Below are 27335 nucleotides of genomic sequence, written 5' to 3'. Positions count from 1 at the left end.
GACTTTTTTTACATAAGAAAATGTCTGGTAGAAAACACTAAGTCAGCGAGAACCAAACCAAATCAAGTTCGTTATGCAATTCAGAATACTAACCATGAAATTGGGTTTGCTTTTAACGGGAAAGCGCAGCAAACCACGGAGAAACGACATGGTAGCTATGAAGTAACTTAGTCACCGGCGCTGATACTGAGGTAACCACGCGCTCGCCTCATCCTAGTCACGTGACAACCATGACGTCACTCAACCGCAGCTGCGCTGGTCTCTTAGCCGGTGCCAATGGATCGCAACAGTTATTTCAATTTAACGGCAACAGGGAATGAGCCAGACAATACGCCTCCTCAAATATCTGCGTCCCAGAGGTTGCGAAGACGACAGGCTGAATCCGATCATCCAGTTGACGTAGCTCGCCGAGTGGCTGCAGGAACGAGACAGAGAGGCGGGTCGAGCGAAATATGCCGCCAAGACGTCGGTAGAATGTGAAGCCCGTGTCGCCAAATGTCGCAATGAAGATGCCGAACACCGCCGAAGACGAGCCCAATCAGATTCCTCACCTCAGTCACAGCTATCAAGCAACAACCAAGCAAACAACCAAGTTCTGGCCGTTCTTTACTAGGTTTAACTTTCAAAATATTGCTTTGGTAACTTAAGTTTAGCGGAGTTAATACTTTCTGTCCTTGTTTTCTATGTACAGCATTCCACGAGTGGTGACGCTCTTTAAAGATGTCTCCTGTCTCTTCTTTAAAAACTTCGTTTCGCCTCCATCGAAACGCAGCCGCCGTGGTCGGTATTCGATCCCGGGAACTCCGGCACAGTAGTCGGGCGTCTTACCACTGCACCACCCCGGCGGGGCGTGCGATGTCAGTGCACGTTAAAGAACCCCAGGTGGTCGAAATTTCCGGAGCCCTCCACTACGGCGTCTCTCATAGCCTGAGTGGCTTTGGGACGTTAAACCCCACAACCCAAACAAAACCATCTTCTTTAAAAACAATTGGCCGTGGCTTACCTCAACTTCTGATTCATTTATAGGGAGGGGAAGGCGCGGTAACTGTCTCACTTGTTTTCTGTGGACACCTCAACCGTGCCGTAAGGGAAGGGAGAAAGTTGGGAGTGAAAGTGGAAAGAGAGAAAGAGGAGCCGTAGTGGAGAGCTACGGCATAATTTCGACCACCTGGCTTACCTCAGCTAGGCCAGGATATAAAGCTCCTAATGAGAAGCTTCTTACCTTGCAAAGGCCGGCAGTTCCTGGCCCTGCGGGGTTGGGACGGTGCGCCAACGCCGCTCGCAGTGAGGGGCTAGCCAGTCACCGAATTGTTTATCTGTTTTAGGCCGTCATTGCACAAGCCACCGCTTCGGTGGTGGTGGACGACGGCCATTGTTGCGTTGCGCGTCTTTCTTTCCCTCTTCTTTTTTTTTTCTTCTCTATTTCCTCTTCTGTCTGCGGAGGTAGCTCAGCTACAGAGCCAGTAGCAGGCCCATGCATTTTCTTTTCCTCCTTCCTACAGCCACAACAACAACATAGGCCAGGATATACGTAGCAAAATCATGTGTACCAGGCACTGGGCTGCCTACTTTTCTCCAATTCAATCTAATGCCATCTAATCCAGTGTTATCCAAATCAAAGCATTGTAATCAATTCCAGTCCAATCGAGTAGAGTTCATTCTAATCGAATACAATCCAATCTAATCTTATCCAATTCAAACCAGTCCAATCGAGTTCTATCCAGTCCGGTCCAATTTAACCTAGTCTAATCCAATCTTGTCCAGTGGTGAGTGCATGCTTTCCTGAAATGCGCCGCTGACTAGCCTATCATCATCACTACTATCATTCTCATGCTAGAGAAGGAGAATTAAGATGCGCTACTCATAATCCCAGGCGTGACGTGGCGCAAATTCATGATATTAGCTAGCCCCACGCCATCTTAGTGGTTTCTTCAGATTTTACTGACCACCCACATTTACTAGGATTTATGTAGGAAGCTTATGCTTCGGTGCGGTTTTTGACAGTAAGGTTCTCGAATAAGTACTTAAATTCTGTTTCGCGCAAGATTCTATACAAGAAATTGATAACAATGCTTTTTTCCGTCACCATTGTATCGTTCTTTATACTTTAGTCTTAAGGGTCATGATGTGCTAAAGAGGGTGCGAAAAATGCCAATTTCTGCTTGCAAGAAAACGTTTTTCTTTAAATTATACATCGACGCTCTACTTGTTAACACATGGCTCCATGGAAAAAGTATTTTTGTATCGTCTCTAAACTGCAGTCTGTGTGATAAGCCTGAAACAATTGATCACTGTTTAAGTAATTCAAAGACGCAATTCTCTCTTGCGACGCGCTGCAAGGAACTCTAAAGAAAGACTGATTTAAATTCGTACATTGTGCGGTATCTTGCTGTTAAACAATCTGATTACGAACCATATGACATCTTTTTATTTATTGGACTTCATAGCTTGGAAGACAGACATGTTGGATCGCAACACTGAACCTATTGTTCAACCTAGAATCCATGTTAAAAGATAATGCTGCAACTGAAGGACATTTATGAAGAAAATGACTTTCAACTTGACTGGTTTCCGCTCGTGGTACGGTGTTCATCTTTTGCCTGCCTTTTAGTTGTGTTTTCTGCTGTGAAGCTCACCAACGGATGAGTTCTTTGTAAATAGTCTGTGTACATAGCCATTTCTGTACATAATCGCGTGTAATAATATAGCACGTCTGAAAAAAAAATCCCGGGTGTGGCGCAATTGGTTAAAGCGCTCCGCTGGGTTTCCGAGGGATTGATGTTTAATTCCCGGTGGACCGGTGGAGACTTTTTTTTTTAATGGGAAGACCGGCCCAGCATAAAATTAGCAGAGGCTTTCCCGGCTATGCCATCTCAATCTAGATTGCAAGTCCAGGTCAGTCTGGTTTTTTAGCTATGTTGTTGCATTAAACTCGAAACATTTTCTTCTTTTGGTTGCTTCTTGATTGCCAGATGGCGCGGCCAGCACGCGGTGTCCGTCAGCAGCGCCGGTTACTAGGCAGCGACTCTATGACTCCTCGGAGCACCGCCACAGCGAAATCGCAAGTTCGCGACCAATGTAGCTTTCGCTACATTATACAAAATGAAGGAGACACTTAAGATCCACAGTTAAGGGTATGACGCGACAGCGTTTCACACGCAGGCACACAGACGATATGTTTCTTTTTTCTTCTTATGTTGTAATTTTAACTTTTTTTATGGCCCGCCAGGCGATGACGTCATCGCTAAGCTCGGACGCCGCTTCTTGAAACTTTGTACGTCTCAGTGAACGTTACTCAGAACTCGCTTTTGCGATAGTCCGAGTCTGCGGCTCACTTCTGCCACATTCTGTACTCCCCTGAAGGGGCTGGGGCAGGTAGGTCACCGCCGCTTGCGGTGGGGGCTAGCCTGCCACTGAATTTTTATCTGCTGTAGGCCGTCATTGCACCCGCCACCGCTTCGCTTTGGTGGTGGACGACGGCCGTTGATGCGGCGCGTCTTTCTTTTCCTCTTCCTTTTCTTTCTTCTCTAATTTGTCTTCTGTCTGCACGAGGCAGCGGAGGTGGCTCAGCTACAGAGCCAGTAGCCGGCCCGTGCATTTTCTCTTCCTTCTTCCTACGGCCACAACAACAAGAACACTTCTGCCACAGTGTCTCCCAATCTCGTGCCCGCATCTCGGCATTTTCGTTCCGCCTAACTCTCATGCCACTACCAAGCGTATGTGACATTGTGACTGAGGACATTGTCATCATCAGCACGTACGAGCGTGCATGGCACGACTTGTGTGGCGAATCAGTATGGACTAGTACACTGTAGTATGGATGCGACTGAGGACATTATCATCATCAGCACGTACGTGCGTGCATGACAACTTGCATGGCGGATCAATATGGAGGCTATACAAGGTTTGTTCAGATTCTCTCTCGCAGAGTATGCCCATGCTTGACGAGAAGAAGAGCAGAGACGAAGTAGACAACGACAGTGCGACTAAGTAAATCGTACAGTTGTAGCTTAGCAGACTGAAGGAATGCTAAACGAAGAAAATAGTGAAACGTCAACATATTTCACCCTTAACGCTCTGTAAAATTTCTTCTATTGGTATTTACTATATTCTAACGAATTTCCATGTAAAATTGACATTTATATGCACAGTCCTAAACAAGTATGTCATTTTATCGGTGCCGTAAACTTTGGCTTAACCGTGGACGAGTCATAATTGAGGCATAACTGGGTGAACCAGCCCTCGAGGGCACCGTGATTTTGAGACTCAGACGCACGTCATGCTTTCATATGTTCGTGAGAATTCGGAATTATAGCCTAGAAAGGAAAGAAGCATTAAGTTGTCACTTATAAAGTGTTGCAAGCTGGTAGAGGGCCTCTTGCAAACAATGATGGCTGTATTATGCAGTTTTCGCAGAAACTGAAGTGCATCATAAACAATAATAAATGCAGAGATCATAGGATCTCGTTTTAATTGCTGAAAGTTAGTTCACCACTGAAAATATGCCTCCATGCAGTGCACCTTCACGTTCTTATGAAGATGGTACCAGCGAATAAAGATGCAGAACCAGAAGACGAGGTGCACCTCTGTCTTGTTCTATTTCCTTGTCCACTGATGCCATCTTTGTAAGCATTATGAGCCAACTTGCCCAGCAATTTACGCTTCGCACGAGTACAGAGGTGCTAGGCGCAGGGAATCTTGCACTCCTGCATACATAGTATTATTATTTCTATGGTTCTGCTTATTCCCCCCCATCCTTAACTGCCGCATAAATTAAAGGGCAATTTGCATACAAAATGACACAGTTAAGGCTTACTCAGAGGTAACGACGAGTGCCGACAGAAAACAAAGTGACAGAACAGCCAACTTCATATCTGGAGAACCGTAAACGTTCAACAGCACACAGAAGATTTCAAGAAAGTTTTCTGGATGTGGCTAGCTCTTCGGCATTTATACTAAACACATGAATACTGTTTGAAATAATGTCGCTTGCTAAAATTTATTTCTTGCTTAATCAAGACATATCCGCTGGTGGCGCAAAGCTATTCGGCAAGAAATTTGCAAAACAGACAAGAAAAATAGACCATAAAGCGCTGATGTAGCAATATTGTAGTTCCACGTTCAAAGATATATAGAAAGTCAGACATTGATTTATTACGCGTTATCTTGCCTTGCATCATAGCTACTTTCGCATTATGACAATCACGATTGGTGACCTCATCGTTCGAGGACGTCAGAAAGCGAGATATTAGAAGACACTGTAACCATATTTGTATGTGAGGCGATCAAGTGATATGACGCTTAGAAAACGTCATATCACTTGATCACGATCGTGAAAACGATTATTAGGAAAAAATGCTAAGGAAGACCTTTTTTAGGGCTTTAAACGTGCTTTGCTTCAATTCCGGTTATAACGAAGGGCCGGGTCTCTGTCTAGTGTTCTACTTCTCGATTTTTTTGTGAACGCCATTTATCTATAGAAATCATACGCAACAATATGCAGGTATCATACAACTAGAACGCTGTGCATTTCGCAAAGATTGCAAAATTTATTTGCAGAGGCTGCCAGGAAAGAGGAACACCAGCGGCAACTACCTATCGGTTGGCACAGAACAGAATCGCGAAATTCGACTACAAAATTTACAAGTTCTAAGGCTACGATGCAGTTTTGTAATCTTCGGGTGCTCACATACCTCGAAATTCTAGACAAGCACAGTTCAGTTCAGTCGTTCAGTCGTGTCTGACTCTTCGTGACCCTATGGACCATGTCACGCCGCGCTTTCCGGTCTCTCACTATCTTCCTAACATCACATAACTTCATCTGCAGTGCCTCGAGGATGCCATCTAACCATCGCGTTTGCTGCCTACCCCTTCTCCGGCGACCCTCAACCTTTCCCAACATCAAATCTTTCTCCAGCGACTCCTCTCTTCTCATCAGATGACCAAAGTAGCTGAGCTTTAACTTTAGAATTTGACCCTCCAATGAGCAGTCAGGGTTTATGGTCGACAATATCGACTGATTTGATCTTCTGGCAGTCCAAGGAACTCTCAAGTCTTCGCCAGCACCACAATTCAAACGCGTGAATTCTTCGGCTATCAGCCTTTTTCACAGTCAAACTCTGGCATCCATACATCACAAGCACACATTTATATAAAAAGACACTATATAAATACTCTGTTTTGCGCCTACACTAACACTATAATCTAATAGTCTACGTATCCGTACATTATTCTTAAGCATTCTGGTAGGTTCACGTATTCATTGTCGCGAACAGCTACAGCCGGTTTTCAGAAAAAGGACTGGGCTTTCGTCACAGCCTAGTGGTGGAATGCTGAATCCTGCCGCTGCTGCCTTCGTTCAACCGGCGGTGGGATGAGCTGTCAGGCGTGGAGGCGAGGTGAGAGGGACCGAACTTTAAAGGCCGCCAAAACCCGGGCTACCAGGCCGTGGCCCACCTCCATTCTTCTGTCCTGCTCGTCTTTCGCTCGCCCGTCTCGTTTGCTGCATGCGATTCTTCTCCCTCGCTCTCCCGTTCGCCTCATTCTTTAGTTTGGTTTGGTTTGTGGGGTGTAATGTCCCAAAGCGACTCAGGCTATGCGAGACGCCGTGGTGGAGAACTCCGGAACTTTTGACCACCTGAGGTTCTTTAGCGCGTACTGGCATCGGACAGTACACGGGCGCCTTGTTTTTCGCCTCCAACGAAAAGCAGCCGCCAAGGCCGGTATTAAATCCCGCCTCCTTCTTTAAGCTCTCCACTCCCTTGTTGGATGACAGGTCTCCGTGGCCGCCGGCTGCCTTTGTTAGCTCCCCCGCGGCTTTCGCCCTTTCGCATGCCCCGTCCCAAGGAAGTCGTCGGTGGCTGTCCATATACTAGAGATTTAGCCCACCGTGATCCGTGATCCGCCACCGCGCATTCCACTGCGCATGCTCAGATCCCCTTGGCGCCGGTAGATGCCGCCACATACTGGATGTTGGCACACAGACCTGCCGCATCGGAACCAATCAGCTTGTGCGCCCCGCCCACGAGCGGTAGAGGGCCACGGTGGCGGATCGCGGATCACGGTATGCTAAATCTTTCTATTGTCATGTTACCGTGTCGCGATACCAAATATGGGCATCCGTAGAGTTTGGCTACTCGACGCGTAAGCCCTACGCTCTATTGTTGGTTGACCGGTCTCCGCCGCTGCCAGCTGCCTTAGCTCCCTTCGCGGCTTTCGCCCTTTTGCCCTTTCGCAGGTCCCATCCTAAGGAAGTCGTCGGTGGCTGTATATATATGGATAGGTTTCCTTGTCGCGATACGAAATATGGGCATCCGGCATACGTAGAGTTTGGCCGGCATGCCGCGGTCAGCAGTGTCCTAGAAATGTCACTGACTGGCGTCCGCAGCCTCGCACAGAATGTTCGCCAAACATTAGGAGTTTAGTTTACCATACACACACGCACACAGACACATTTCGGGTGCGTTTTTCAAGAACGTCAGTGTTTTTCTTCGTCACGATTACTAAACCAGTGCACAATTTCAAAAGTATTCTTCAATGTAAACACCCTTCGAGTGCACAATGAGATAGCAAGGAACACTATGTGCAGGAACATCAGACGAGTAAACAAAACTGCAAAGAAAGGAATGCGAGCGTCAGGTAAAAGCAAAATATTTTTTTACTTCAAGAGATTTTCTACTTGTTAGCTAGAGATCGCCGCGCCAACTACTCGGTTACGAAGATGTATACCTAGCAGCTGGAAGGAGAGAGGGAGCATGAACAGTGTCAGGTGGCATTGCTTATTGCAATGTCATATGAGCTATAATTTCCGCAGATTGTAGTGCCTCCTCCTCGAGGAGGGCGCCACTGAGCTGCGCTGCAGCAAGTTTTCCAGTTCATCACAGGAACTTAAGTATTCGAGCCGGCTGCTCTTGCCCTCGTGCTGTAATGCAGGGTTGTTAACAATGGCAGGGACTGTGCGCTGGTCGTTCTTCCCCTCTTGTTCCCGTGAGGCAACCGTGTCGGCAAGAGACGAGTGGGCTGGTGCTTGCTTTAGTTAGTTAGCGTGAACCACAGCCATCGATGCCCTTGCGATATCGCGAATCCTGAAATCGACTGCCGAGAGCTGCTCTATTGTGCGGTACGATGCTTTCTATTTAAAGGTCAACTTGCGGGCAAGCCCTTCCTTTACATGCACGCACTCTATAGGTATACCCGGTCTCCCACCCTGAGTGGAACTGCCCAGCCCTGGTGTCGTACTGCTTTTTCCTCCAGCCAGCTGGTTCCCGTAATGCTTCCGCTGTCCTACCTGCAATCTAGATGCCAGTTTGGCTCGATAATCCTGCAGAGAACCGTATGCTGGGGTTTAGCTTGTGGTTAAACCTGGAGTTACACGAGGCCAATCTGCATGGCTACGCTTATGTTCGGCTTGAATGTAAAGAGATGGCTTTTGCACATAGTAGTTTACTCTATGATTTAAGCTTTATTTATGCCATAGGGGAATCACTTCACGTATGAGCACCCCTTGCCTCTCGTAATTGAGCATTCGCATTCGGGTGTAGAAAACTTCTAGTGGTATGACATCGTCTCTACGGCGAACTCCGGGACACACAGCTGTTACAAAGTTCGAACCGTCTGTCCTAGCGACACGCTGTGGTCGCTCGCCTCTACCAACTACCGACTTATGTCTTCTTTTCCTTCTTCTTTTTTTTTTCTTTTTTTCTTCTTTCTTCGCTCTTCGAACAGGCACGTCGGAATAGCGAGACTGTGGCCAATGTAGCTATCGCTGCAAAACAGGCATAGTTCAAAGTGGCCTTGTTTTATTGTTCGTATGGGGCCCGTCAGCGCGTGCCGCTACGCCGTATTAACGGCACTAGAATCGAGGAGAGCGGGCAGCGACCTATAGGGCACGCTAGGGCTGCTGTCTCGCCGCAGCACGGGCGCGCCTACGAGGCGCTAATTTTTTGCCGTGGCTCTGAACCCGACGATCGGCCTCCTTTGATTTCAGCGCCTACGACCAGGATTGGATAGCACAAGGAGCTACAAATGGACATGCCTCCGATGCCCGCTCCGAGGCAGTGAGTGCCAGTGTCGCGTAGATGAGCGGGAGGGGCAGGCTGCGTTAGGTAACATTTTTGTGCACAATCTGTATGTAGTTTGTTGTGCTCCAGACGAGGTAAAAGTTACTTTCGTCGATCTAGTGCTGATGTTGCAAGCCCAGAAGTCTCTGGGTTTCTTTCAAACCTTATTATAGTCAAGGTTTCGATGGCGCCCTGAATGTTCGCGTGCAGACACTCCTGTGAATAAGAAACGCAATGTAGCTTTGTGCGTAATGGCAGCACGTATTTCTCGTGAGCTAAGTGACCTGGAAAAAGTAGAGTTCGTAGACATCCCTTTTAGTTTTGGCGAAATAGCTGAGAATATTGAATACTAACAGACTGCTGCAAATGGCCTAGTTCTCCGATGAGCAAAAAATGTTGCTTTTATTTCGTCCTCACCTGGAGCCTAGCTATGGAGACTGCCACTGAAAACCACCAGGGCGTGTTTCTAGAAGACAGTTCTGAGCCATTTCACAAATATAGTGATATACTTTTAGGAGCACAACGACAGAAGAAAACTATTCTTCTACCACATAACAAAGTTTTGCGTTTAAACTTTGTCCTCTGCTTGCAAGAAGTTGTTTTGAAAGTATCATAAAGACAAGGGCGCCACATTTGTAAGAATAACTAGCAGAAACCTACCAGCGTCAGAACAAATTGACAGTTGTGGTACAGTCTTTCAGTATACGAAACTATCGAGCATTAGTAATCTGTTTCTTAGTGAAAAAAAAAATGCATTTTTATACATCTGCGAAAATGTGAGCCGGCTCCTCCCCAATATTGGAACGCTGATTTGCATTGCTTTCTGATCTAAAGGCAATGCAATTATTTTTACGCATTCTTTCAGGCTTATCGATGAAGGGTTCTCAGTAACGCTGCTGTTTTCTGGCAACCCCTGTGAAAATATTTTTTAACGTTTCTGCAGAGCACAGCGTTCTGGATGTTTGATATCTGAGTCTGATTGCCTGATTTCTATATAATAATGCCGTCCTAAGTGAATAGACGAGCGGGACGCTTTGAAGAGATGCTTCCTTCATTATAGCCGAATTTAAAGTAAAGCACGTTCAAAGCCCCGTAAAGTGTTTTGATTAGCATTGCAGCCAAACATTTTATTGCATGAAGAAGCAAGAAAGAACAATTTAATATGCGACAAAATTCCAAGCAAGATCCACGGCTTCAGTGTAAATGTCAAGAACTAGATGATAAGTGGGAGGCTTAGCGTGGAACAGACAATGACAAGAGAGGCACACACGTCTAAGTTCTCGGTCGGTCTAAGGTGCAATTAGCAAAAGAGCTTCTTGAGGCGTCATTCATCCATAGATAAGGAACCGATAAGTGCGTAAGTGAAACGTCGGTTGTTCTGTTGAAAAAGGAAGCATCGTTTTTAAATGTTGTGTAAGTTTTTTGTATGCTTCCGGTATTTCTTCTCTATTTCTTCTGTTTTATCTGCCTTTGGGTGGCCCTAGATTATCTTGAATTATCTTTCCAGTCATGCAAATTCAGGGCTTTACAGAGCATGCGCACATATTTTTCCTCGAGTTTGTACATTTTCCCTTCCAATTTTCAGTTGTAAGTTAGCGCTCGTCCTGTGTGCCTCTCTTGTCCTTGTCTGTTCTGCGCTAAGCCTCCCACTTATCATGTATTACCAACTAGCCCAGAACTCTACTTTGGTCAAGAACTAGCCTCAGCCAAAAAAGCTTCTTTCAATGTTCTTTTTCCTGACAGATGAATAGGGTTCTCCCGAAATGAGTTAGACAGTTCATTTCCTGTATGTTCTTTTGGCATTGGCCGTTATCTCTAGGTAAGCTTGTACTTATCATCATGCTAGTATTTCGCACTTTAATTTAAGTCGATTATAGAAATGAAGGAAAGGCGGGTAACGATAAGAAGAGTTATGCCAAGACAATGTAACAGCCAGGATTCCTTCCGCCTGGTTTCTTTTTCTAAGCATGCACATTATTATCATTAAAGAGTCAAGTTTAGTAACTAAAGATGGGAAAAGTGACGTTTAGTTTAGATACAGTGCCGTGGGCAATCTTGCTTTCAAATTTCTGAAAACTGACCAGGTAATTTCTAATGGCCGCCTAAAGGTCTCTAGTCACAGACGGGACGGACCCTAGACGGGACCCTTAATGTAATAGTTAAAAATAATTATCATGAATTGCATAGCTAGATTACTAGTTAATGTTACTCACAATTTTTGTCACCAATACTGGTACTGTGGTGCTGCGGAAGAACCTTTTTTACCTCAAAAAGCCCATCCGAAAATTGTTGGTGGCTTTCATGAAACAATTGGCACATAGGGACTTTCCATTTGGAAGAGAGAGATACGTCTGGAAATAGGAAAGACACTAAACAGAAAACAATGCACATAAAGAAAATCACATTCCTTGTTACAATTATGGACTGTATAACGAACTCGATTCGGTTTTGCTTTCGTTTAAGTTTTATATATGAACCTCGTGCGCTGTAATTTTTCACATATTAAAACAACGTCATTCCTTATTGTGATCTTAGTGACTGGACGTAATGTCTGCCGTGCCCTACACCTGTACAGACCGCAACGATGTGTATTACAGTTCTTAAATTAAAATTGCAAAAATATTAAGACGACCACCCTGTATAGAGTCTTCGCTGCATGGGTTGGGACGCCGCTCGCTATTGATATAATAATGCATAAAATGTGAATGTATTACGATGCGCCTTCTTTCACGGTAAATCGATGCTATTCGAACAGCTCTTGCAGCTTTTTGTCGGGTTGTTCATTTTGCCCAACAGGAAGATTTATTTTGTGAGACATCGGCCTCTCTTAGTGTATTGTGTAAACTTCGTTGGAGGAACTTATATATACCTCCTCAGTGTTTCAAAGCCAAACATCATATGGTGCCCTCTAATTAGTCAGCAATTACTAATTATGTACTGATTAGTTATATTTCAAGTATTTTATTGATTCCTAATGAGATGTCACACTGCTTCTGCTTTCATTTAGAAGATATGACATCGGCATCGAAGGTTCATTTGTCATCCCGTCTCGACCAACCAGAGCCACCGCAAAAGCGTTACACTTTTGCTGACGACAACGATTAGGCAAAAAAACTTTCGCCATAATAAGCAAAGCAATGTAGCTTTGTGCATGATGGCAGCAAGTATTATGTCTTAATTCCAATGAGTTAAGCGACGTGGAAAAAGTGCAGAGTTCATGGATATCTCTTTTAATTTTGGAGAAATGTCAGAGCATACTGAATACTGTTAGGAACGGACTGTTGGTAATGGCCTAGTTTTCCCATGAGCAAAAAAAATATTCCTTTTATTTCGTCCTGACCTAGGGCCGAGTTGTAGAGACTGCCACCGAAAACCACCAGGGTGTGTTTTTAAAAACCAATTTTCAGCCATTTTTGGAATATAGTGGCATACCTTTAGGAACACAACGGTGGAAAAGACTATTGTTCTGTCACATAGCAAAGTGTTGCATTTTAACTCGGTTCTCTGCTTGCAAGGAGTAGTTTTGAAAAAAAAAAAACACGAGCGCTGCGTTTGTAAAAACAACTAGAAGAAGCCTACCAGCGTCCGAACAAATTGACAGTTGTGGTATAGTCTTTCAGTATACGAAACTATTTAGCATCAGTAATATGTCTCTTATAGAAAAAATGCGTTTTTATAGATCTGCGAAAATGTGAGCCTGCTCCCCCCCCCCCCCCTTCTCCCTCCAATATGATGAAGCTGCTTTGCACCGCTTTCTGATTTGAAGGCAACGTAATAATTTTTACGCATTCTTTCACGCTTATCGATGAAGAGTTCTCGGTAATGCTGCTGTTTCCTGGAAGCCCCTGTAAAAAGATTTTTTAATATTTTGGAAGAGCTCAGCGTTCTGAATGTTTGATATCTAAGTATAATTGTCTGGTTTCCATATAATAATGCCGTGTTAAGCGAATCGACGAGCGGGACTCTTTCAAGAGATTCTTCCTTCATTAAAGCAGAATTCGAAAATTTAAAGCAAAGCGCATTAAAATGCCCGTAATGTGTTTTGATTAGTATTGCAGCTAATCATTTGCTTGGAAATGTTATATTCCTTGCATGCTGCACATATAAATTATGCATATCGGGTCTTCTTAGATTTACTTTTATCACATTACCGATACATAACGTCTTCGTTTAATAATGTCAAAATACCAGAGAGGCTAAGATTTAAGGCAAAAAACGCTATAACATTAGTCTAACTTTCTGGTTCAAGTGCTAGTAACTGCAGTGGTGCTGCATCATTCAGTACGTTCATTTTCCTGCTTTATTTCACGTTTCTGTCACTAAATTGATGGTCGATAGCAATATTTATTGCATGAAGAAGCAAAGGAATAACAATACAACATGCGATAAAATTACAAGCAACATCCACATCTTTAGTATAAATTCCAAGAGTTAGCCACAGCCAGAAAACTTTCTTTAAATGTTCTTTTTCCTGTCGGACGATTAAGGTTCTCCTGATATGAAGTGGACCGTTCTTTCCCCGTGTGTTCTTTTGGCATCGGTCTTTATCTGCTGGTAAGCTCGCACTTTTTCACTGTAGTAGTATATCGCACTTCAATTTAAGTAGATTATAGAAATGAAGGAAATGCGGGTAACGATAACAAGAGTTATGGCAAGAGAATATTACTGACAGGATCCCTTCCGCATAACTTTTTTTAAGCATGCACTGCCAGGAGGCATATTATTAAAGAACTCAAGTTTAATAACTAAAGAAGGGGGCAGCGACGTTTTGTTTAGCCACAGTGCCGTGGGCAACCTTGTTTTCAAAATTCTAAAAACTGATCAGGTAATTGCTAATGGTCGCCTGAAGCTCTCTAGTCGCAAATGGGACCGTAAATGCAATAGGTAAAATATAATTATAAGGAATTACATAATTAGATCACTAGTTAATATTACTGCTAATTTTTATCACCAATACTGGTACCGTGGTGTTGCAGGAGAAGCTTTCCTGTCTCAAAAAGCCCACCCAAAAATTGTGGGTAGCTTACATGAAATAATTACCACAGAGGGGCTTTCCATATTGAAGAGAGAGACGTCCGGAAATAGGATCGCTACACATTGAAGATAATGTGGAGATGAATCGCAGACACAGTCGTTGTCCGGTCTCCACAAATATATTTTACAGCACCAGCTGAGATCCAGGCGGGAACGGAACAGCGAACCGTCGCCATTCAGTCCTGCGGCCACGGAAAACAATCTGCGCGAGCTTGGCAGGCATGCTGAGGCTGTTGTCTTCTACTGCGGCCGGACTATGATGTCATGCTATAGGGCGCCCCTTTAGCGATGAAGTCATGACCTAAGGGGAATGGCGAAAACCGGATACTCTGGGTGCGAATAGTACGCGGCGAGAACTGGCATGATCGGGAGGGGTGTAGTGGCACATTTGGTGATGACATCAGAGTCAAGGTGGGCCGGTTTAAGGCGATCAACGAATATTGTGTCCTCCCGGCCATTGATGCGCAGTAGAAAGTGCTTAAGAGCACGCCGAAACACCTCGAACGGACCATCGTATGGCGACCGTAAGGTGGACGTACGGCGTCGTAGCGAACAAAGACGTGAGTGTACCGCTGAAGGTCAGGGTACGTGGTTACTACGAGAATACTGCCGCTGACGTGGTAGAACGACAGTGCTCATTGCGCTACGTAGACGGCAGGCGTAATCTATGACGTAAGCAGGCGTGGGTAGCGAGGGCTCGAAGAACTCGCCAGGGGCACGGAGAGTAACGCCAAACGTTAGTACTGCCGCACAGGTAGAATAATCACTGCGAAGTGCTGTGCGGAGACCAAGCAGGACGATCAGGGTAGGCGCTCAAACCAATGTGAAGGGAAAACGGACGCCATAAGTGAAGCTTTGAACTGCCGGTGAAAACGCTCAATGATACCATTGTAAATCGAGTGGTAAGAGGACGTCTTAATGTGATTGACGCCCAAGAGCCGAGATAGGTTGGCAAAAAATGTTGAGTCAAATTGACGACCACGATTAGTCGTAATGGTGGAAGGGACACCGTAACGGCTTATCCAGTGTGTGATGAATGTTCTTGAGATCGGCTCCGCCGTTATGTCCAGAAGATGCATCGCTTCAGGCCATCTCGTGAAACTGTCAACGCAGGTTAAGAGGTAGCGGTGGTTCCCGCAGGCAGAAATGAGACCGACACTATCGACGGGCAGATGGCTGAAGCGGGCGTCCGCGGACGGGAAGGATCCAAGAGGAGTCGCAGTGTGTCGGTGCACCTTACTTTGCTGGCAGCTGAGGCACGTGCGTGACCAGTGGCGAACATCGACGTTGATTCGAGACCAGACATAACGAGCCGTGGCGAGGCACTGTGTTGCGCGGATGCCAGGATGGGCCAAAGATGGAGGCCATCAAAGAGAGTTCGACGGTTGATTGAGGCACGTAGGGGCTAGGGCGACCGGTTGACGTATCACACGAAAAGAACGGCGTAGTGAGGGAGCAAGACGCCCTCCTACACCAGAGAGGTGTCGCGCGTGCGAAGCCATTGTAGCTCGGCATCGGCTCGTCGAGGAGCAGCCATAGCCATGAAGTCGATGATTGGCCGTCCATTGTGCGTCACATTGACTACAGAACCAGGCACAGCGTTGGCATCTATGTTCGACTTGCCGATAACGTTACGAATGTCGTAGGTACATTCGGAAATATACGCGAGCTGCCTGATTTCGCGAGGAGCGTAGGAGGAACTGCTGGATGCCAGCGCAGGCGACAAAGGTTTTGTTCAGTAAGGATATGAAAAGTGTGTGCCTCGAGCTAATGACTGAAGGGATTCACTGATGAACATATTGCAAGCAGCTCTCGGCCGAAGGTGCTCTAGCGGCGTTCAGGGGCTGCAAGCTTCTTAGAAAAGAAGGCAATTGGCTGTCAAACACCAGCCACAAACTGTTATAAGGCCGCGCCGAGAGCAGTGTCCGATGCGTCAACCATAACGGGTGTGGGCGCGTCACATTTGGGATGGACCAGGAGCGTCGCGCCAGTGATGGCAGCTTTGATGCTTCTGAATGCGCCGCCACCGGTATCACTCCAAGCAACAAGAGCTGTCGGCCGTGAAGGTCGTGAAGAGGTTATAGTATTGCAGCGCAGCGAGGAATGAAGTGCCGATAATAGTGGATATATATTTGTGGAGATTAATCGCAGACACACTAATTGTCGGGTCTCCCCAAATATATTTTACAAGACCTGCTGAGCCAGGCGAGAACGGAACAGCGAACCGCCGTTGTTCAGTCCTCCAGCCACGAAAAACAATCTGCGCGAGCTTGGCAGGCGTGCTGAGGCTGTCGACCTTCTCCTGCGGCCGCACCACGATGGCATGCTACAATACCAAACAGAAAACAATATACAAAAAGAAAGCCACGTTCCTTGTTACATTTATGGACTGTATATATTATCTTAAAAAGGGGTGAAGGGTGCTGCCATATTGGGGAGTTGGGCTGCTGTCGTAGCACAGGAAAGTGTTGACGACTTCCCCCTTAAGAGCCTAGTCAAACCGGTTTCTCCCAGGGTCGTAAAATGGTCTGTAAAGAAATCGATTTGGTTTTGCTTTTATTAAAGTTTTATATTTGAATCTAGTGTGCCCTAGTTTTTCACATATTTAAAAACGTCATTCCTTATTGTGAACTTAGTCACAGGACTCTTCGTAAAGCGCCATTTTGCTATCATCTGAGCGGAATCTCGTTAACACCGCTCTGTCATTACTCATCAAAGTTTTGCACATATGTGGCGAAATATGAAGTAGCTCATGTTTCCAAATTCAGTGCCCTCGTTCTCTTTTTTCAGTGCGCAACCCTTACATCAGGACCGGTACAAGCTACGAAATTGGTAATGCACTATTTGCAGGTCTTTTAATGCTTCATTCTTGCATTTTCTCCTACAGTACTAAGTTGTGAATTTCTGATTACTTTTTTATCAACTGAGGCGATGAATGTTCAGACGTACTGCAGTAGATATGTGCCGAAATATTTACCAGCACATGTGATAAGCAGTGTATTATGATGATTATGGTTCAGCATGTCAACATGTTTAGCCAGTGGGGAACATGACAGATAAAAGTTTTTTTTTTTTGTAATCTCTAGAATGCTTTTGTTGAAAAAATAGTTCCGATTTTGTTAGGAAGACGCAGCAGTTTCAATTTATCAGGGAAGAGTTCTGCAGAACGATATTTTACTCTGAATATAATAGCATGTCTCCATAAATGTGAACTGCTGTAAAGTTTACGGAAGTCATCTATTTTTATGTCCAGGATCTGGGCCCAGAATAACCAAAATCAGCACCGCTATTGCAAGCCTTGGGTGAGTGATCGTCGGGTTTGTAAGCAGTAAACTAAACAGCGTTACAACTTCAAGTCGTCCGTGCCTTATGCAAAGGGCGTAGTTAATGCCGATCTAGAGAGGACATACAAGCTAAAATAAACGGCTAGCTGCATTGTTTTCATTACGATACAATTTACGCAGCTCTGTTATAGGCGTTCAAAAAACTTTAACGTGACCATTATAAATTATTCGCCAAGTGCATACACCAAGCTTCTCCGGAGCGAGCAATGGAAACATTCTTGAGGCACTTCAACCCCTTAAGAGCGATAAAGCGAAAACCTTTGGAGCTGATTCTACTGTAATATTCATTTACTAGAGAACCACCGATCACACAGTGCTTATTCCGTGCCAGATTCGAGGTGAGCAGCTCCACCGGAGGCGATGGCACGCGCTCGTTGTGGTGCTTTGCCTTCATAGCAGGCGGCAGATGGCGTGCACCACGCGCCCTTCTGGAAACCAGATTGAAATCATCGTCGTTGCACTCGTACGTTACCATGGAGACGGCAGTAACAGTATACAAGGCGAACTAAGATATGTTGCGTGCCCAGCGTGAAGTAGTCTCTAGCCTTTGATAAGAAAGAAAATTAACTAAAGAAGCTTAACTGAACCACTTAAATCTAATGGACTAGGCGAATAAAACACCACGTAAGTGGAAAGACGACATAAGAAAAATTAAGCAAAAGCTTGAAATGATTGACCAAAAATGTTGTCGCGGGGCGCCGGTGCGAGGGAGACCTGAATAGGCAGTTTTCGGGGAGAAAGAGAAAAGCCGGGATGAGCGAAATTGCAGTTACAAAATAGAATGGGGAGGGATTATAGCACATGACGAAGAACACATAAAAAAGGCGTTTTTGAATACTATCGGGCGCTTTGCGCACTACAATATGTCAGAAAGGACACATTTAGGGAAACATTTCTTGGAATGGTGCCAAGAATATGTAATGAACAGAAACAAGTATTAGAGGAACCGCTTTCTCAATCAGAAGTTCAACGAGCCACATGCAATTTAAATTCCGGAAATCCGCGTGGACCAGTCATGTTAAGCGCGGCGTTCTGTAATAAATTTAAGGAAGACATTTCTCCTCTGCTAACAGCATTGATTAATGAGGCGCATGAGTTTAAAGCACTGCCTTCTTCTTTTGGTGTGTAACACGCTGCCCTTATTCCGATAACGGAAGACACAGAAAAGTTGACAAGTGAAAGCATACAGACATATATCAGTTACAAATGTGGACTACAATATATCTATGAAGGTACTAGCATCCAGGTTGCAACTTAAAATGAATAAAATACTAATAGTCCATGAAACTTGTGGTATCGAAAGTCCAGGACTGCCGCCTTAGCCCTCTCTTGTTTTGTACATACATTGAAGCAGTTTGATTAAACAAAGTAGAAAATAACGGTATTAGAGACTTCAGGTTACAAGCGAGAGAAATTAAGTTGCTCGCTTATCCGGATGACGTGGCAGTGTCTCCTGTAGACTGTAAAAACCTACGAAAGGCTTTCTTTCGTGTTAGGCTATTTATTGAATAGACAGGAAGTCGAGTAAACTGGGCGAAATGCAGTGGGCATAAAGGATGTCTAGTGACTTCGGTTAACTTTGCAAACCTGTCCTGGGTGTTAACCTCAGTGAAGTACCTTTGTGTTCCCCAGGAGTGTTATCGCGACCGCAAACCATATTGAAAAGAGCAGCGGGGGACACCGACGCCAAAGCTGACAAGTGGAAAGGAATGCGGTTATCTCCTTTTGCCAGGGCTATAGTGCGCAACTCATTTTTCATAAGTAAGGTGTGGTACGTGATGCAGGTGCTGCACTATTCCCGACTTAATGAAAAAAATGTGCACCAGACTTTCATTGTTTTTATCTGGGCTTCTAGATAATTAATAATAATTATTAAAGATACACCAGGACAAACATTTTCAGAAGGGTAAAGGGTGGAAGACTTCTGCTGGGCCAACTTCGTTTCCGACAAACCGTTCACAGGTTTTTATTTTTTCGCGACACAAGTCACTCATTCTCGCACACAATCTGCCAATTAAGGCTCTTTTTCTTTATTTTTTTGCGCAAGCTTGACATAAAGCATATTATAAAAACTTAAGTAAATTATTTTCCGTAAGGAATCAAAGAAGGCTTCCCGCTCTTATCGTTGTCGGTGAGCCATTTGGAGAAGTCCTCTTCCCTTGTGTAGTGACGATTAGTGACGTCGTGGTTCGATATTGACGCTACCACTTCACCACACGCGTTCTTTTTCCACAACACAGCGTTAATTTCAGATGTAAAACTCAAAGAAGCGTTCCACAGCGATACATGGGCAAACGCTACACTCCCTCGGTCACCGTCACATCCTGCGTTTCCCCGCCCCTAGGGTGCCTTTTCTCTCTCCTTAAGGCTTGGTCATGCGTTACCGGAATGGGTTCTCGGAACTGAACATATGAAATGGAGAAGTTTTGGACATGTCGGGGAAGTGGTTATAAGTGCTAGGTTTCTATCTGCGCGTCTTTCACAGGTTTACGTAAAGTGTAAAAAAACAGCATCGTGATTTATATGCTGTTTTTTTACCTGAATCTTTGTAGAGGGTCATTTACCGTGGAGTCGAAAGCAATAACGTAATAAAACGAGGGAAGCAAAAGCATGTATCAGCAGCTGCCAAAAGTTTCTTTTTTAACTTACGCACCGAAGCTTAGGTCGTGAAAGTATTTCTGAATAGAAAAGAATTGTTCATTGGGATCGCGTGCAGACTGTCTGATATGCAAGCAGTGGCAGGCAGTTGATCATGTATTATTGCACCATTAGGAATGTGTGTAGATTTTAAGACGCCTTACGAAGAACAATTAAGAAAGACATTCCACTGTACTCCTATGGAACACGATTTCTCTGTAGAACATGACGAAGTCGCTTATGATACAGTAGTGCTTATTGGGCTCCACAGTATTTGACGTTCGAAAATGGCTGTGCATCATTGTGAACCAGATGCAAGGACAGCCCGAATCTACTTTCGCGAAAGCATGCACTGGTTTGTGGAAATACAGTAAAGAGCTGATCCAGTTCTTGAATGCCTCTCGAAAGCTGAGCCTCTGATGTCAATGAGGGAGTTTTAATATGCTGGAGCCAGATGTTCATGCTTGATTATGATCCCCACATGCAAGGGGATCTTTTAAATAGTCACTAAGTAAATGCGAGCTTGTTGGAAACAACTGATTGATTGATTGATTGATTGATTGATTGATTGATTGATTGATTGATTGATTGATTGATTGATTGATTGATTGATTGATTGATTGATTGATTGATTGGGAAAGGCGCGCGGCTAGTCGTTTTTTTTTAAAGATCTACAATTTTTGCACTGATTAGTGTTTTCTGATGCAAATAATTTAAGGACACAATTAATAAGTCTACTAATTATTAAACTTCGGTGAACCTAAAGAATTCTTCATATTAGGATAGCCAACTCTGAACAGCTGTCAGTTTTACTTGGTTAGGTTCACCGTATTATTTAAAACCTTGGTTACATTTAACCGGCACAACCGGTATATATGACACGTAAGCGTTAATGGCTCCTTTCTTAGGCTATCCTCGCTTATCTTCATTCGCATACGTGCATATCTATATCCGCTAATCCACTACTTGCATATTTTTACCTGCATTACTCTATAATATCATATATTTACGTCTTAAGCCGTCATGTGATGTGACAAGCTATCCAGAATTGATATCCAGCCCCGCTTTAACTAACCGACATGCTTGCGATAAAATAACCGTGTCTGAGCCTGGTATCGAGAAAGGTACCGTTGAGCCGAGTACTATCTCAAGGAAGGTAGGTCTAGTTTGACATCACCGGTATTTTGTTATCTATTTCTGCTCTAATCCAATTGATTTTCTGATTATTTCGTGCAGTGCGGTCTGCGCCAGCAGATAGGAAGCGCCTGTGGCAGCCCCCGTTGTGTGTGTGTGGAAAATGCTCCCGGAAAACCTCGACTACCGTTTTCGTGCATATGGTCGCCAGCTAGGGATGTACTTGAAGAGCAAGCCCAGCAGAAAATCCGCCAAATTCAAAAAACTCAATAAAGGAGATTTTGAGTGAAGATGCATCACGGTGTACTTCTAATTAATGAAATAACCCCCAAAAAAGAGAGTTGAAGGCAAGAAATGGGCATTAGTAGAAAACTGCCCTAAACATACTTGGGATTTGCCACTCGCACTAAATTATTAGAAAGGTTTGGGAATTTGGGCACCTAATAGAGTTCCGTCTCGTCATGTGGACGTGTTGAAAGAAAAAACGGGCAGCAACCAGCTAAGCAAAAAGCCACAGAAACTATCTGCCTATAAGTATAGAGATGTTCGCATCCAACTACTCGGCAAAAGTAAAGGTTGAAAATTATTTCTTAAACATTTCGCCGTCAACCAGGTTGCGTGGTGGAAATTAAAAATGTTGAATGGGGCACGGCTTCTGTTGGCTTTCAGAAATTTACTGGACGCCGGCATAAAAATTCTCGTGACAAATACCACAACAACCCTTTTCAAAGCAGGTGATCTCGTTTTCAACATCAACTACGATTCCAATAAGTGAGGCAACACTTTTACATATTAAAAAAAAAGCTTGAACTCAAAGCGTAGTCGCTGTTTCTTTAGCGTATCCCAACACGGCTAAGAAATGCGCTGCTATTTTTTTTACCACTTTTATCGGTGAGTTTGCTTCAGCCACAACAGATGGCGCTTGTCGGACTACTGTCTTTATAAAGCGGAGAAAGATAAATGGCGAAGCCTGCATACAGGTACAGTGTTTGTCTAAAGTAAAGAGGCCAGGCTGTCTGCTTCTGAGGTAATTCGTGCGGCTTTAATGCCTTTCCAGTGTTGCGCATTTTTTTATGGTAAAAAGAACGTTAGTCCTACCCTCTCCAATAAGAGCGACCTCCACTAATTCTAAATAGGCGCCATTACACGGCTCAGAAGCAGACCCCCTCGGCTGTACACTGTTTACAAAAGCTGTACATACAATTCATCAGCCCGTTTACACACAATGCCCCGGGGTCATGTGACTCCAAAGGAAAACCTTTTATGGACCACATGGTATGCACTTGCCCAAACAATCCACCTGATGACCCAAACGCAGTTCCGACAATTGAGAGAAGTTAGCTGCCCTATCCAGCTCCGGAATCGAGGACCAAAGCGCCCTTGTGACAAGAGCACTGATGGCAGCGACAGCCGCCGGATTCCCGGACTTGGGACCCCACCGACACATTCCCCTCCCTTATCTCTCAATAAAGTTTTTCAGTCAGTCAGTCTAATTCTACGAGTCACGGATTACTGCTTCCTACTAAGTAGAATCTCGATAAACGGAACCTCAAGGGACCGGGAAAATATGTTCCGTTTATCAGGAGTTTCGTTTAAAGAGAGAATATATAGGTTCAGCATTGCGCAATCCGCTTCCGCGTGAACCCTACGTGGCTGGCGCGCGCGCGCGCGCAGTTGGCAGTCTCAGCGGATCTCAATTTGCGAAATCTAGGTAATAAGGAGAGCGGTACACTATGAGAACAAACTTTATTAGAGAAAAATAAGCAGTGAATTTTTGTTCCAGTAGTACTAGTACTGAAATTTAAAAAAAAAAAATGTCAAAAGAGTGGGAATTACCACTTATTGGCTAGTGAAAAAGGATTCCTGAAGAATTCCTGAAGAATTCTTGTTAGGCTGCTTTTGGGGACGGCGTACTTCGTCGCTAGCGCCGTTTTCGCGAAGCCACCACTCTCGAAGTCGTTGATGATCTCCATCTTCGTTTCCAACGCAAGTGCATTGTGCGGTCGTTTTTGCGCTGCCATCGGACCGAACAAAAGCTCTAGGGCTTAGGCCTAACTGAACACAACCGCCGTGAACGCGAGCGAGCGATGCGGAGGGCAGTGTACGAGCAAACCGGAAACCGCCGGAGACGGAAACCGGAGTGGTGACGCGGGGAGGAGAAGGAGGGGAGCATTGATGCGTACCGCGATGGCACTGCGCTTGTCCAACTAGTTGCGGTTTTGAGTTTTTCGGTTCCGTTAACGCGGTGGTCGCAAAATTTGAGTTCCGATTAACGAGATATTTTTTACATTGGCTTAATACAAAACCAACCAATCGCGAGGCGTTTGTTCCGTTTAAGCGGTAGTTCCGTTTAACCGATTTCCGTTTATCGAGATTCTAATGTAAACTGCGTTTTAATGCTAAAGTAGTTCTTGGTTCACAGCCGGGTTGGGTGAATGGTATGCGTGGACAAGATGTGTGGCCATGAGATGTCTTCATAAAATAACGATGCTATAGGACCGCCCATGTATCGATACCCGTTTAATTAACAGCTGATAATTAATGCCAATAAAAAAAGTAATAGCAAAATGTGCACATATTACTATAGTTATGATAGTCGTGATAATGGTACTGAAAGAGCATCGATAAGACTGATAGCGCAGCTCAATGGGAATTTATGCCACCATAAAGGCTAAGCATATGGCGTCACGAGATTAGATATTTAGCTAAGGTGGAATTTAGGGATGGTGATAGGACAACGTATCTCATAGGAGCCCAAAACAATCTACATAAGAAAAAACGTGGGTGGGACGTGTAATTAGTTTCCATGGCACTGACACGACAGCGAAGCCAGAGTTCAGCAGCTTGCTAGAAGGGGCAAATAACCAACTAGAATTAGGGGAGAAGAGTGTAACGATCCATAAATATAGAAAGAGATCAAGGTATGTAACCTACAGTGTTTTTCATTCTCGCGCATGAAGGGACTTCAGTGTAGCTGTGTAATATGTAACTTATTAATACAAAGATGCCCAGTTATATCGACGTGTGCTGTTTGCTCCGGGCGGGAGATGCCGGTCTTGTGAATGAAATAAGTAAAATATAGCTTCAGGCTCGGCGCTCGGCGCGGACTTCTCGCAACACCATGGCAGTGCATAAAATTTAGCGCTTACTAGGACATCTATCTTCGTTTTCTGCCGCCATGAGGAAAAGAAGGCCCGACCTAGGTGTGCGTAGGAGGGTGCCGTAAAGAAAAAGAGAATAGCAAAAAACAATACCTACCTAGAATGCACGGGCCTTTACCGCATATCGCGTCTTGAAAAACCCGTCACGTTAGTATGTGAAGACAAATTCGGAAAGATGGCATTAACGCGAAGACGACAGAAAAATGCCTACATTGCAGAGGTACTGAGGACTACAGCGCAGTAGCAACACGGACAAGAACAAGAGAGACGGACGCAAACACGGGCGTTTGCGTCCGTCTCTCTTGTTCTTGTCCATGTTGCTACTGCGCTGCAGCCCTCATTATAATGAAACAACAAGCCAGCTATTACTTATTGCAGAGGTCCCCAAGAGAGCACTCGCGAAACGTTATGAAACAAAGCGAAGACCTTTAGAATGAGGCCTGTGCGGTGAGTTGGTTCATTACTTGAAAACAGTTACGGCGCAAAAAAGACGTCAAAAGAAAGAAAAAGACTCCCCGTGTGCACGTGGCATGTAGTTATGCGCATGCATTGTACGCATGTATTGTGCGCATGTATTGGGCGCATGCGGTTCCTTTATTTTCTTGTGTTGTCTTCTTTGCGCCGAAGTGTTTTTCAAGCCATCAACCAACTCGCCCTACAGGCCGTCATTCTAAAGTGCCTTTCTTGTACAGTGGGCCCTTTTATGTGTTCGACTCCCTCCTATTCTCACATACATGTGCTCACCGACCACGTAATCTCAAATAATTGCTAATAATTTCAAATTTTGAAACGTGCTGCAACTCAGATCTACAATCTGAGATAACGGTTTCTGCTCCTCTGTAGTTGCGACAGGTGTAAGTGACGTGTTAAAATTTCTTTATTAATGCATGTCAAGCATTACATATTTCAAAGGTTGATGAAATATAGGCATGACTCTCATTACCCATCATTGCACCATTACGGTATAGTTCGCTATATCTGAGCACAAATAGAGGATAAACGACTATTTATGGCTAAATTCTACAAATCAATAAAATACGGAACGTGCTGTACATAGCAGAAATTTTCCCGGGATTCTAATGCGAAACCAGAGTGCAGCATTTTCGGGGGTACGAGTTGCAAGAAACCTCATCTGTATGACGCAAGTCTATATATTTGAAAAATGTTAAACATTTAAAAATTGATATATGATTTATTTCGCTTCTCGCTTTCAGAAATAAAAATGCTAGAAACGACGCAGCATTTTTTTCTGGGTTAAGGTCACTTTAAAACAGCGAAATGCGGCAAAGTTAAATCTGCATTTTAAAAGAGTTTGAAGCTTAAAATTTAAACTACCTTAAAGTAGTTCAGGAACGTTGGGGTGAATGATTAAAAAGGTTCTGCTGTCATCCGAGGCCACTACATATGGCTCTGACGAACTACTGAGATAGTGCAGCAACAGTATGTCCCATTACAGCACCTCCATCGAAGGAGTTCTTTCGCAGCAGGAGTTTTCTCAAGGATTTCGTGCAGCAATTTACGACTGCATTGTAGAAATTTCCATTATACCTTCATGTACACATAAAAGAATATTCCTTGGCTTCCATATGCATATTGGCAGGCATTTCCTCTGTACATAGGTATTTATAAAATACACATTGTGATAAATGTTCTGCGACTAGCTTTGCTCATTAGAAGGATGGTCTTCACTCCAAGGAAACGAAACCATGGCGATTAAGGCATTCGAAGAGGTTGATGCTGAGCTCCTGTTTACGCTCGCTTTAATGCACTGATAGCACAATGGTTTTACTGTATTAAGAGGAATCAGGAAATATGAATACACATTCCCTGATGTAGCATATAATTTATAAGGATAGGGTTTTATTCATTGCGTTTCTCTATCACTTGACTGATGCTATGAACATGGCTTATTGTCGAGTTGTTCCAACGGATTTGGCTACGGCCGATAGATACGGTATGTGGTAAACAACTGCGGCACTTAATGCCGTAAACACCTCATGTACAAAGCTATGCTCACATTCCGAGCGATAGGGCGGCACTTAGACAGGTGGAAGTCGCAAGATACGTTAGGCATTAATTTTATATACGAATCTATACGGTCGCTCAATAGCAGGCGAGTTGACATTGTGAGCTTCTGAGCTTGCAGCGTATTGCCGCTATATTCTGCAAGCCCAGAGGCTTTCAAATTTCTTGCATAGCACATCACAGTTGATGTTTGGATGAGTTTTTAACTTTTGGACGTTCGTGGACTTTTTGGACGTTTGCATGTTACAGATGTCTAGCCTAGCCACCTAACGCGTCTAAAAATTCTGCTTTAACTTTGTCCTGACCTTGAACCAGATAGTTTAGACTGTCGCTGAAAACCATCAAGCTGTGTTTTGTTCAATAATTTTCAGCCATCATTGGACTATAGTTACATGCTGATAGGAACATTACACTGATGGAAAGAATCTCATCTTTGGATACACAGCAAAATGTTGCATTTCAACTTCATCTTGTGCTTACAAGGAATAGTTCTGAAATGCAAAAAAAAAAAAGAACAACGGGCCACATTTGTAACAATGAATAATAGAAAACTACCGGCGACCCGAGGAGTGATCTGCGCAAATAATGGCAGTTGTGGTGCAGTCTTATAATATGTGAAAGAATTCAGCATTGCTCAACTATTTCTTATTGAAAAAAAATGCACTGGTAATGAATTTCGGGAAAAGTGAGCCTGTCCTCCTTTCCCCCTCCTAGCATGGAAAGCTGCATCAGAGCGCTGCCTAATGTCAGCATAATGCGCCAATTTGGAATTCCCTTCAAGGTTCTCGGTAGAGGCTTTTCGGCAATAATAGTGTTTCCTAGAAGCCTTTCCAAAAGGACTCTAACATTTCTCAAGTGCACAGCGACTAGAATGTCTGATATCTGTGTCGGATAGCATGAGTTTATTGGCCGTTTAAAATGAAAAAAGAAGCGGAATGGTT

General features: G+C 44.3%; 2 protein-coding genes across 13 annotated transcripts in view; one reads left to right on the top strand and one right to left on the bottom strand.

Moving 5' to 3' along the window:
• LOC146181924 (uncharacterized) overlaps window positions 1-27335 on the bottom strand; it is a 47994-nt gene that overhangs the window by 8598 nt on the left and 12061 nt on the right. The window contains exons 1-2 of one of the 9 annotated variants that reach the window (XM_084576923.1): window positions 11774-11882; window positions 11325-11410 (exon numbers count right to left, since the gene is read on the bottom strand). The exons of 1 other annotated variant lie outside the window; for it this stretch is intronic. In XM_084576923.1, coding sequence (XP_084433049.1) covers window positions 11325-11362 — 38 coding nt within the window. In that variant the 5' untranslated portion in view covers window positions 11363-11410; window positions 11774-11882. Of the gene's footprint in view, window positions 1-11272; window positions 11661-11694; window positions 11883-27335 lie in introns of those variants that run through there. 7 more of the 9 variants (XM_084576919.1, XM_084576922.1, XM_084576918.1 and 4 more) reach the window with 7 other exon arrangements.
• Window positions 10300-21504, top strand: LOC146181925 (uncharacterized). 4 transcript variants are annotated; one of them, XM_084576928.1, is made up of 5 exons: window positions 10300-10416; window positions 13547-13613; window positions 16884-16925; window positions 17347-17395; window positions 21311-21504. In XM_084576928.1, exons 2-5 carry the CDS (start codon window positions 13558-13560, stop codon window positions 21479-21481), a joined length of 318 nt encoding a protein of 105 aa, XP_084433054.1. In that variant the 5' UTR covers window positions 10300-10416; window positions 13547-13557; the 3' UTR covers window positions 21482-21504. The 4 variants fall into 4 exon arrangements, with proteins under 4 accessions (XP_084433054.1, XP_084433052.1, XP_084433051.1 ...); XM_084576926.1 differs by lacking the exon at window positions 10300-10416 and adding an exon at window positions 10436-10472; XM_084576925.1 differs by lacking the exon at window positions 10300-10416 and adding an exon at window positions 10727-10878.

The sequence above is a fragment of the Amblyomma maculatum genome, chromosome 8 (genome assembly GCF_055883805.1).
Source record: "Amblyomma maculatum isolate TAMU_Amacu chromosome 8, ASM5588380v1, whole genome shotgun sequence".
NCBI lineage: Eukaryota > Metazoa > Arthropoda > Arachnida > Ixodida > Ixodidae > Amblyomma > Amblyomma maculatum.
Note: the sequence above shows the minus strand (reverse complement) of the source record. Positions and strands in the feature narration are given on the sequence as shown.